The sequence below is a fragment of the Conger conger genome, chromosome 9, assembly GCF_963514075.1.
Source record: "Conger conger chromosome 9, fConCon1.1, whole genome shotgun sequence".
Taxonomy (NCBI): Eukaryota; Metazoa; Chordata; class Actinopteri; order Anguilliformes; family Congridae; genus Conger; species Conger conger.
This window is the reverse complement of record NC_083768.1, coordinates 14,031,430-14,044,267: the sequence shown is the minus strand read 5'-3', so window position 1 is coordinate 14,044,267 and position 12,838 is coordinate 14,031,430. Positions and strand designations below refer to the sequence as shown.

At 42.6% G+C, this 12,838-nt stretch overlaps 1 protein-coding gene across 2 annotated transcripts in view; it reads right to left on the bottom strand.

Moving 5' to 3' along the window:
* LOC133136951 (RNA-binding Raly-like protein) overlaps nucleotides 1–12,838 on the bottom strand; it is a 33,126-nt gene that overhangs the window by 8,243 nt on the left and 12,045 nt on the right. Inside the window, exons 1-3 of one of the 2 annotated variants that reach the window (XM_061254847.1) lie at nucleotides 10,201–10,366; nucleotides 2,243–2,318; nucleotides 1,600–1,647 (exon numbers count right to left, since the gene is read on the bottom strand). In XM_061254847.1, the coding sequence (XP_061110831.1) occupies nucleotides 1,600–1,647; nucleotides 2,243–2,318; nucleotides 10,201–10,237 (161 nt within the window). In that variant the 5' untranslated portion in view covers nucleotides 10,238–10,366. Of the gene's footprint in view, nucleotides 1–1,599; nucleotides 1,648–2,242; nucleotides 2,319–10,200; nucleotides 10,367–12,838 lie in introns of those variants that run through there. The other variant, XM_061254848.1, reaches the window with a different exon arrangement.

Below are 12,838 nucleotides of genomic sequence, written 5' to 3'. Positions count from 1 at the left end.
TAGACTTAGAGACTGCTTCACAATATTGAGGAGGTATTCAACAGAAATGATAGTTTAAACTGAGTACATTCTTTTACCTCTTTTTAAAAGAGGGTATTACATTTGAATACTTATCCGCGCAATGATGCAATTCTAAGTAATTAAGCATCCTTAGTGACTTGACTGGGACTCAAACCAGCAACACACCAAGTCAGCTGTGCCTGATTTTATCTGAAAAGGTGTTACAGCACTAATACCCGACTGTACTTACCAGTTCAGTTAAGGTCTTAACTGAAGACCATGATTAGTAAACTACTTGAATCAGGTGTCATAGTGCTGGGCTCAAACAAAAACCCACCAGCACTTCTCAGATAAGACTGGATTTTCTGAGATAAGATATCAGCCCACTTTCCTATCCATTATACTACACTCCTACTCACTGCTCATGTAATCCACGGCACACTGGAAGCTGTCCAGGACCAGGATGCCTGTGTATCTACGTGCCGTTTTAAACAAAACCATGCTTCAACCGTACAACCTCTTTGTTTTCTGTTGCCACAGAACCATACTACTAAAAAAGCCACAAAGAATCTACCAATTATGAAATAAACAGATAAATGTCCACATGTTGGGAGGTAGGACCACAAACTGAATTTAATTAAATATTAATCTCAGAATGCATCTCCTAGAGTAGATGATATTCTCTTCCTTAAAGCAGAATTATTTGTTGCAGTTGAGAGAATTGTTTTTCACAGGATTACCGAGTTAGCTGGATAACTCTGCTTATCTAGAATGTCTTATATGACAAAAATACAGATTTCAGAAAAAAAAGAAGAAGCACGAAATAAGTGAGAAAAAATATATTTTAATGTTCATTTTTGTCGTTTTCACCGAATTCACAAGGATATATTGAATCACCTTTCTCTTTATATTTTCATTCATTCATAAAACACATAGCTTCTGTGATTCAGAATGAGATTTCGATCTCTTTTGGTATTTTTTTGAGAGTGGTTGAGTGCATTGATTTGTCGATACGGTCCATTGACTTGTGTTGCTCCAGTCTCATCAGATCTCTCGCTCCGATCTCTGGCTTTCATTGACCGGCCATCACAGGCTGACACAAGTTATTCATTTTCACAAGATTGATTTTATCTGCTCAATAAGGCAATTTTCTTTTTCATTTGTGAGACACTGTACAACTTGGAAAATTACCCTTGGTTCGCCACAATGAATAAAAATAAATAAAAAAAGCAATCGTAATGCTACTGACAAAAAGGGGCAATTTCTGTGCCACAAATTACAACCCACTCTAAAGCCCATGCTATCTCAGCCCAATAGCCAGTTCATCATTTTCACAAGCCTTAGAGATGGAGTTGAATATAGGCTAAGCACAGGGTAGAATTTAGGTGGGTAGAACTGAATCACTGGGTGTATTTTGTTTAGTCTATTGGCTACTGAAATCATCAATATTCATATCATATCAATGTAAGCTTTTACATATTTCTTATTTGTATGGTGCAGCTAAATATTGATTTGTTCTGTTATGAGAGTCTAGTGAAAGCTGGAACTCTCTGCAAAGCCTAACGTAGTTTTAGCGGCTGAAAGGAAAAGTGGACTTACCGGCTGTAGAAATCATCCCTGTAGTAGTCATAGTCAAACTCATAGCCACTGCGGGGTAAGAACATGAAGTAGACAGTGAGAGATTTCCCGGCTGAACTCATTTTGAAACCACGTGTGAATTGAAAGGCTATTGCACGTATCTATCCGTGCAAACTGACTGGTGCAGGCCAGGTGAAAACTGGCTTCATAGTCAGGTAGGATTCCTGCCTCACAACTGACTGACTATTGCTCTCTTTAAACCCGGTAACATGCAGCATCTGAAAAGGGAAGTAGCAATTTGTGAGATTGGTTTGCGGAAGAGCCCAGCAATCTGATTGGTCCCTGCATGCTTCCGCCGACATTGAGTTATTTACTGGTGCTCAACCACTGATTCAAAGCACCACCTGAAAAAACATTATTACATTATTGGCATTTGGAGCGACGTACAGTTGATTGGACTGAGCAGGAGACAATCTTCCCCTGGAGCAACGCAGGGTTAAGGGCCTTATTGTGGCTACACCGGGATTAGAATCACCAACCTTCCCAGTCATTTACTTTAACCACTACCGCTACAGGCCACCCCAAAACGACTTGGGATAAGCACTTTGTGGGGTATGAAAGTGCCTGAATGTAAGAATCTCAGATGCCACACAATGGGTCTCACCTGTAAATGGCAGACAGGGGTCTTTTGGGCCCCACTTTCGGCCTGTAGGGTCTCGGCTCCCCGGCCATGTTGATGTCTGAAACAGAAGACCGGAGTGTAAAGTCACATGAACCAGTAACAAGTGCAGCCCTCCCGTTTCATGTCAGCAGAAGGAGCTCTATGGCTTACAGATCACTAGTTTGAGTTTTGGCTATGTCATTAGCTGGCTACGACAGGCAGTCTGTGGGACTGGGGCACAACTGGTTTGGTTTCACTTGGGTGAGGTGGGCTTAAATTTTTCTTTGCAGCAACACCATCTTACTGGAAAGTTAATGGGTGGCATCAAAGGGTTGTGATTTTATTCCTTTTATCTTTCACAATCTATCTTTTTTTTGTTATTTTGCTTTAGCAAACAGTAACACAAAGCTGAACTTGCGCAACTTCACTTTGGTAGTGGAACGGCATGAGGTGTTCTATATTCTTCTTCTTAGAAAAAAATATTTTTTTAATACTTTTTTGTGATAGGTTTGGTGTTCCAAGGACAAGACTGCAGGTTGAGCCTTCAGAGGGGTAAGCCTTGTTCCATGCCAGTGGTTCTCTGAAAAGCATCCGTAACTTAGTAATTGTGTTTGGCCGGCAGCTAAAACTGTGTACTTTCAGGTGGGAGATTACCTGCCACGAGGTCCACTGCTCAGAGCCCTCGCCCCCTTCTCACCCGCGCCCAGAATCTCATAAAGCACAGGGCCGAAGCAATAACCTCTGTGACGGAGAGCGATGTACTCTGTGCACCAAATGACATTTCGGCTGAGCGGGGGGGACTGGAATGAAACCGTACAATGCGAAAAGCTAATAAAAACAACTGCATATTCTGCAAGATTGAAACAAACAGGAGCCGGGCTACCAGGGATCTCCGCATATACCGCAGTCCTCTGAAGGACAAAACTCGAAAGGGATTACATTTTAAGAGGAGACGGAGCAGGCCGGGGTTTTATACGTGGGTTTTATTTTACGACGGCATCATTTCTGTCCTCATCCCTGCTGACAGCTGTTTCTCACCTCGTCCCAAAAATGAGATTTGAGTTTTATATCTTCTCATTTCTGTTTTTTTACACCCCCTATCCCCCCTCCATTGGACTGCGCTCGAGCGCTTTTCTAGGTTGCCTCTGGCTCTTTTTCAGACCACCACTGAACAAGGTCGGATAAACACGAGTCCGTTTGAAGGATCGCACAGCAGGACCGAACAGAACTACACCAAACCAGACCAAACTGGCACGATACCCAGTACACTGAGATGAAGGCAAATGCACTATGATGTATAGCATTTCATAATGTCAAGAAGGCTCGATAAAAAAAAAAAAACGTTGTTTATATAACAGATATATGAGGTGGGGAGGGAGTAGAGATGAGCTGCACGACTGTGTGTGGTGTTGGAGTCATGATGCTGGAGATTTCTAATCTTCTCTGACAGAGCCGGGTTTCAGTGCCAATGAGTCTGATACGGTTGGCTAATTCTGATCCCGCGCATTCGGGTGTGATATGGAAGCACGCTCTAAAGCGGGGGTGTACTGCGAGGGTCGATCCATTTTGCGATTTCATGCCGGCTTTATCCGAATGGCCGAAAATATCTATTTCCCCCTCACACTTTAAAAAAAATACACATCACAAACTAAAGCTCCGGACTGCGTCACTGGGAATTTTCTTTTTACTCTGGTCCGTTATAGGAGGAAAACAGCTGTTCAGAAAGCTTTTGAGATAAATTAAGCCAGAATAATTATTTGGAAAAACCAGCAGATGCAGAGAACCTTGCAGTACACCTGCACCAAAGCAAACAGCCTGAGGCAGAGTACACTTCACAGGGGGAACATGGACTCCAATAACTCCCCAGTATTGTGCTAAAGAATGAATATTACATTCAGAGCTGCATGTACACATCACTTAAGAGTTCTCAGCCCGGATATTGCAAAGTGAACTTTTCTCTTTGGGGAAGGCATGCTCCAGAAGACAAACACACATCCACTTTTGTACAGTCATTTTACGTCAATGGAAATAACCAATCCAAACCGGTCGCTCCCCGTGCTGCCGAAAACAGGACCCCACACACACACACACACACACACACACACGCGTACACAAAATTACACACACGTACACACACGTATGTACACACACACACACACACACACAGGGTACCACCCCAGTGACAAGCGCCTTTTTTGGCACTTCTTCAGACCTTTGTTTATTCTGAAAGTACAGAACACACTATCCTCATACAGCAGCACACAGAGATGATTAGCCACAAGTCCTGCAACTACAGGTAAAGTGTACTTTGAATTGCAAATTGCGGTGTTGTTTGTGGCGAGGTTGGGAATCCAATGCTAGGAAACAGATGTTCTGCATACCAATCTCTTGATTCCCCGTCAACCCCCACCCCCTCCCACCAAGCCCCATTACAGTGTCCCTTTCATCTATCTGACAAGATGACATTAAAGAAGCCAGCACTTGGCTTTCTTTGAAGACAGTCGGTCTGTGCATCATAATTAATTCAACAATATAATTCATTATGAAAGGCAATGTGACAACATTCAGAGATTCCCGGGTCAACATGTGGCTTGAGTGAGCTTACTGTGTTTATAGTGTAAGAGTGTTTCTCTGGCATTTCTCTGGCAGGGGATGGGGTAACTGGTTGTGCATCTAACAATGCTTCTCAAACATTGCAAGAACGTTACCATGACCTCATCCAACACACCATTAACCCTTCAGGTGTAAGATCACAAACATGTAATGCTGATGTAACTGGTAATAGAAAGCAATGGAGTCTAGAACACTGACCGAATTCTGAGAAAACATTTTAAAAAACCTACTCTTCCAAGACATAAACAAACACATTGCACAGCTACATCAGTTTGTTTCTCTGTGAAGACTGTTCTTCATGGGTGGTAAAATGTCTACTCTTTGGTTGCTTACTTACTGTGTGTGTGTGTGTGTGTAACATATATATATATATATGCATGTATATATACACATACATACATACACGCATACTGTAGATAGCATGCGTGACTCAAGATGCACATTTGACAACTGTGTTTGTTGCACGACACCCTAAAAGGATCCCCGCCAACTTAAGGGCTCCAAGAGTCCTCACCTCTCGTTTCTTTTCCCCCCTTCGCCCACCATTCTCTCCATTTCGGTCTCCCGTCTCCTTCCTCCTCCGCCCCCCTCCCTCCCTCCCTCCGTCCCCTCCCTTCAGACAGATAATGTGGCTAGCGTTAGCGCTATTGATCCCCACAGCACAAAAGGAGCTGGCACTAATCACGTCCATTATAAGCAGTGCTCATCTCTTACTATGCAGAGCAAACTGATGCCGGCGCAGATAGCTGCACTAATGGGCTGGTAATTTACTCTTTGCCTACAGCATTTAAATCTCAATAAAAATTTTTTTTTTTTTTTTTATATAACAGTTTTTACTCCCACATCCCCCGTCATGTCTGACACAGCCTGCAGGAGCAGAACATTGTGAGACACTGCTGCTCTGTTCCCTTCCGATAAAGGCACCTTACAGCCTTGAACTTCACACATCGTCCTCCTGAGAACGCAGCGCAGTAACTGTCCAGACTGACAACTGCAAGGGCACTTTAATGAATAATGCCTTATAGTGTGTTTCAGAAGCAGAGGAAGAATCTACAAACTGGACCGTGTGTGTGTGCGTGTGTAATTTTTCATTCTCATTTCACAGAGGGTCCTTCTAACACTGGGAGATCCGGTTAGATGCTTTAAAGATTGTTCCCTTATTTTCACGGCCGCAGGGGCTTAAGCTGGATGGCTGAGAATGGCGACAAGCAAGCCACCTCCCATGACAGGCCGTTTCTCCTTGTTTTTCGCGGTGCTTGTCAGGAGAAGCCTGACGTGCGGAATAATGGCGGGATAAACGCGCACAGCCGCTTCGGCGCTGCCTCGTAGGGCCGCGGGACCTGTCAGTTTTTGACGTATTCTCGAAGAAAGCGTCCGCCCGCTACACCGCGCTAGCCGGCTGACGTCCCGGGAATTGCACATTCGATTGATCTTTGACTGACTGCTGGTGCTACTCGCGGCGACCGGGCGGCTAGAGAGGGGCGAATAATTACCGATCTCCGCCTATCTCCCGCGAACGGGCACCGCGCGTTTCCAGCACAGTGGGCGGGATGCCTGTTATCACACGGCCAAGGATAAGCTTAATTTGCTTCCAGCGGAAGAACCAAGGCAATCGAATCGCGAGTATCAGGTGCAGCCAACCTTATCTACAGCAGGCATAACCAGTAACACCTGCTGCTTCCCTTATTCTCCTAGCCAGTATTTTTTTATTTATATCTGGCAGGGTGAATACATTTAACCAAGCTATAACAAGCTGCACCTTGTCAGCAGCGTCAAGGCTAAAGCAGCCACTGATTACGGATTACATTCTCTTTGTAGAACACACCTCTGACTGTTTCTTCTCACCCATTGCCTTCCCATGCAGCCGCATACAGGAGAGCATCTATCTATCATTTATGCTCAAGCCCCAAAGCATTTTTCAAGGGGATTTGCTGAACTGGGAAAGCCAAATATAGCTAGCTATGCGTGACAACATCCCGAAGAAGACACAAACAACCCTGGAGCTTACACATCCCGGATCCATAAATCTACCCATACATTATCTATCCCTCTTATTCCTGGTTTGGGTCGCAGGGGGTGCTGGAGCCTATCCCAGGATGCACTGGGTGAGTGGACGGGAATACCCTGGACAGGTCACCACTGCAGGCCACACACACCATTCACTCACACAGTCATATCTAGGGGGCAATTAAGACTATCCAATAACGATAACCTGCATTTCTTTGGATTGTGGGAGGAAGCCGGACACGGGTGAACATGCAAACTCTTCTCTAGGCCGGGATTCGAATCAAAGACCTTCCTGCTGTGAGGCAACAGTTCTATCCAATGTGCCACCATTTTTATTTGAGTCAGAAAACAGAGAATGTAGACTCCTCAACATTGATGAAAGGTCATATTGTATTCTGGGTTTTCATTCTAGTTCAGCCTGGTGCCCCCCCTCCAACCCAAAGCTCACATACTGTAATATGTTCAGTGCGTGTTATTTTTAAATCAATTCTTACAGGGTGCATATGGACCAAATTAGACCCGTATTTACTCTGTTAAAGGTAAATTAACAGTGGATATTTTACAGCATATGCTCCAGTTTCTAGTACGTCTTGATCCACATTTTTTTTTTTGTACAATAAAGTACACCTTCAAGGTACAAGACATTCTGAACACAAAAGGCAATTGACATTATGTTCTGCACAAAAGCATGCCTGAAGTAGTTATTTCCTCTGGTCTGGTTGAAGTACTGGTCCTCTAGATCTAGGTCAAACGTATACATTTGAAATACTTTCACCATTTAGAAGCTGCTAGGGCTAGCAACCTCTCAGACAGATCCCTGAGATGTATTTATTAATTTACTGCAAACCATTTACCTAATTATCATGCACATCCTTTACAGTGATCACCAATGTGTAGCACCCTCCTGGGTGACGCAACAGCAGCCATTTTGTGGCAGAATGCTCACCACATATTAGCTGAGGTGGAGAGAACATTTATCCAGTTAAATGAGGGGCTGATTAAGTGGCAGGTTGAGTTTTAATTTAGCCAGGACACCAGGGACTCCTCTGCTCTTTGCGATGAGTGTCATAGGATCTCTAATGAGTGAGGACCTTGGTTTAACGTCTCATTCAAAAGGTAGCTTGTCCTATAGCACAGTGTTCCCATCACTGCATTGGGGCGTTGGGGTTAATCTCTCAAGAGAGAGGATCGCCCCCTACTGACTCACCAAAACAACTTCCAGCAGCAACTTAGTTTTCCCCAGGAGGTGTCCCATTCAAACCCTAACCAAACCAAACCCACACCTGCTTAGCTGCAGACGTTCAGCAGGAGCAGGGTGCATGGTGGTATGGCTGCTGGCAGCGTGGCAAGTAACAGACTCAGTAAACTCAGTTACCTACCCATGACGTGAATTACATGGCAAACAGGCCCACGCAGTACAACGCTCAGAGTTAATTCAACACTTACAGAGTGCATATCAGTCCCGAATGCACATGTGTTAGAGTTGAATTAACACTTGACATTTACTGCATGTGGTTAAGTGGATAAACGAGTAGGCTACTGGCACAATCAACACACAGGCTTGCTGCAGTGCATATGGTGTCAGATTCCCCTCTCGTGCAGCATCGATGGCATAGTCTGATATACACTCACTGAGCACTTTATTAGATATTTATTAGACTTATTTCTTGGACTTGTTGGTCTTCTGCTGCTGTACCCTATCCATTTAGAGGTTTCACATGTGTGTTCAGAGATGGCTTGCTTGTCGCTATTCTCTTCTGGATACCACTGTTGTAATACGTGGTTATTTGCGTTACTGTCACCTTCCTGTCAGCTTCGACCGGTCAGGCCATTCTCCTCTGACCTCTCACGTTAACAACATGTTCTGCCTGCACAACTGCTGCTCACTGGATGTTTTTTTGTTTTTTGCACCATTCTCTTCAAACTCTAAATAAACTCTTTTGTGTGTGAAAATCCCAAGAGATCAGCAATTTCTGAGATACTCAACTACCCTGTCTGCCGCCAACAATCATTCCATGGCAAGTCACTTTGATAAAAAAAATTTCCCTATACTGACATTTGGTCTGAAAAACAGCTGAACCTCTTGACCACATCTGCATGCTTTTATGTATGTAGTTGCTGCCACATGATTGGCTGATTAATTATTTGCATTAACAAGCTGGTGAACAGGTCTACCTAATAAAGTGGCCACTGAGTGCATGTAATGGTGTTATCACGGAGCTTATTAGCAGCGCTGACACCTTCAATTTCGATCCTGCCCGTGTGTGTGAACACCACCGCGCGTTCCCTCGAATGACACACGCTCGCACAAACACATAAAGGAACCAGTAAGAAAACTACACTCGCGTGGTTGTTCGTTATACTCTACCAGTAGCTCTGGCAGTTAATTGGTTTGCGCGCCCACGTTGTCCTTAGTGTCTAAATCTCAGATTTTCGCCAAGAGTTTTGATGTAGAAATGTGTATTCGACCATTAGATAACAGGAAAGGCCGGTTTACTTCTATTTTTAGAATTTGTACTTTTTTGTTCTGTACTATATCTATTGCTCTCTATAGTTTCTTTAATAAAATTGCTTTCACCGTTGGGACTTTGTGGCACAGGTTGTACTTTAAAATATACGAAAACAATTTACCACAGGGACTGCCTCATTCATTCATTCATTCATTCATTTGCTGCTACTGTGGTCTTGTAAGGCAATGGTATACATTATTATTATATATTATTAACCTATAGCCTATTTATAACATTAATAGAAATATTCAATTTGTCATTACGATCACAGCCATTGACGTTTTTGATAACTTTGTAATAGCAGTATTCATAGTTAGGTGCGTAAGAGCTTCTCATATTTCCTGAAGAAAAATGTTTCCGTGTACAGAAATATTTGGCCAGACTCTAAATAGTATCTCTAATTCTAATCTTGCGACTGCGACCTTATGCTAAACTTGGGCGAGTAAAAAATCTTATGTGCAGTTCATTTTAATACGGACAAAAATATCCAGCTCGTCTTAACTGTCAAACTGAATGCAGACGCTATACATACTAACTTTATCTTTTTCTGAATCTGCCATGCACCGATCATATATAGAGCCAATGTGAAGCGGTGACAAATTAGACCCTAGGAGTTAAATAATCGCACAATACACGATGAAAAGTATGACTACAGGAAAACCGAGGAACCGAGGAAACATAAATATAACATCTGAAAGTGGAAAACCGAAACAGTTGCCTAGTCAATACGAGCTGGATATTCTCTCAGCGAAAGAAATGTTTCCCAAATCCCATGACTACAGCGCAGTATCATATTGAAGTATAACGTGTCATTTTCTGTTGAATACTCACATCTTTGATGACGGCGCTTGCTTTTATACATAGTCATGCTACGGAGGTCCAGCTTAACTTGTTTCTCCAAACAGGTGCGCAGAAAGATAACCCACGTCGACTTCTCTTCGTTTCTTTTCCCCAAAAATAGACCCTCTCCACAGTGACAAAGGTAAATTCTACCCAGTCCGCCAGCTGGGAAGATTCCACTTAGCTCACTAAGAAGGGGTGCTCTTATAGCGTCTGACAACCACAGCATACCAATTACCATGGGCTGTTTGATCTCAATGAGATAAACGAATATGAAAAAACCGTCAAGTGTCAAGTAACATTGTGCCAAATGCACAGGCTACTATGTTGAATATAATCTGATAATGCAGTTTGTGGTCTCAAGGAAATCAAAGTTTTTATTAATTTATTTATTGTATCTCCTATGCGGCTCCCACGCTCATAATCCTTGCTATAGCAATTTTATAGCGAAAATTTGTATGTTTTATAACAGAACATAAAGCACGCCGTCTATACCACCAGAGCCAACATCTTGGCTACTATATTGAAATAGACGTGTCATATACACAGGGCAGGGCTATTCAACTGGCAGCTCGTGGCCAAATGCAAATGCAGCCCACTGTCGAGGTACTCTTGATCCCGTCATCACGGAGATGCACCAAAAAACGAAAAGAAAAAGAAAAAGATTTATTTGGATGCATCGAAGATTGTTTCCTCCCACCAGTCACAGAATAATAACTAATAGCTCTGCATATTTGAACAGGGCGGCATTTATTAACATGGCACATATATCTTATTTGTGAAGTGTTTCACGAGAAGTGTGTTGATTCCGGGCTCACATCTACCATTTTTAAAAAGGAGTCACAGAATGCTGACCTGTATCTTTCTTCGGCTCCACTACGGCATAATCAATCTCCTGTCCCACCGCATACAGGCATCTTGTCCTCCCGTTAGCACAGTTCTGCACTTTGTTTGTTTAAAATACACATTAAAATGTATTTAGTGGGACTAATTTCACTTTACTTCAAACTCTAATCAACCTATCAACCTATCAGTCAATCAGTCCGTCAATTGGTCAATCAATAAATCAACATACAATTAACTAAACAGATTAACAGTCAATCAACAGATTAACCAGTTCATTGACTAATGACTCTAGCAATCAATTAAAAAATATGTATATCATCAATATGGAATAGTGGTGTATTGTAGAATAGGATAGATCAGATCATTCTGCTTAAGCAGTTTCTGTTGTGCTAAAACAAAATTAATTACAAACTATATAAGCCTGCAAAATGATCAACCAAAAGCAAACAAATTGAAAAAGCAACACAATGATGTGGAAATGGAGATCAAGAAGGAACAGAATAACAACATCTGTTCTTTCTAGCTCAATATCTCCCAGCTTCCCCACCTCCCGATGGTGCTATTTCTGATCTGACACTTCTTTTCAATTACTTTTGAATGACCCTGACATAAGACAGGCATGACAATAGGTAGGAAAAGCCACAGAGGAGAAAAGGAGAAGAAATCCATTTGTGCCATTAAAGCTGTGGGTAGATGGCATCACACTGTGCAAAGCTTTGCACAGAGTTGCTGATCTATAATCTGCGGAGCAACTGATGCAGTGCATCCATACAAATTTGGGTCATTAAGCGAAGCACAATTTAACCTCCAAGAAAGGTTCTGATAATCACAGTATTAAAACCCTTTCCATTTTGGCCCCCTAGAAGGCAATTTGGACTCGTCCTATAAAAGTGTCAGTATCTCAAAAAAAACATGATTGAAGACAATTGAAGAATAGGCTTATACAATTCACACATTTTAGACAGAACAAGTGTATGTGAGAGCATGTACATAGGGTGTACATAAAAGACACATACAAATTACAATACGGCTTATTTTTTTATGGTTTAAAATAATACATTTATTTTACCGAAAAACACAATTATTTGCACCCCTGGTTTAATATTTTGTGCTAGCACCCCAGGCAAAGATGACAGCCATATGTCATAGAAAACACATTGGGAGGGATTTTTGACCATGCAGAACTTTTCAGAGTCATCAATATCCTTGGGTGTGCACTTATGGACCCCAGTCCTCAGTTCAGGCTACAGGTTTCTGATAGGATTTAAGTCTGGAGACTGAGATGGCTATCCTGCTGGACAATCTACCTACGACCTAAGTCTCAGCTTTCCAGCAGAGGCAACCTGATTTTCTGCCCAGATTTCCTTCTGCTTTGTTTAATTGTGCCATTGCTCTTAAATAGTGTCCCTGGACCACTAGCAGCAAAACACCTCCAAAACATCAAGGACCCACCTCCATATCTGACAGTAGGTATGTGATGCTTCTCCTTTTAAGCATTCCTGCCAAAAGTTTTGATGCTTCGGCTAAACATGTCAATGGAGTGTATGGCCAAAATGTTACATTTTGGTCTCACCTGACCATAGCCAACAGCCATAATTCCAATGAGGTTTGGCAAAATCGAGATGCTTGGTTTTGTTATTGTTCTCAGTAAGGGCCACCCTTCCAACGAGTTTGTTCGTATGGAGGTGCCATTTTATGGTTCTTTTTGAGACTTGGTGACCCCAAGACGCAATCAATCTCTGCAATTTCTAAACTCTGATCCTTGGGTTACTTATCACTTCCC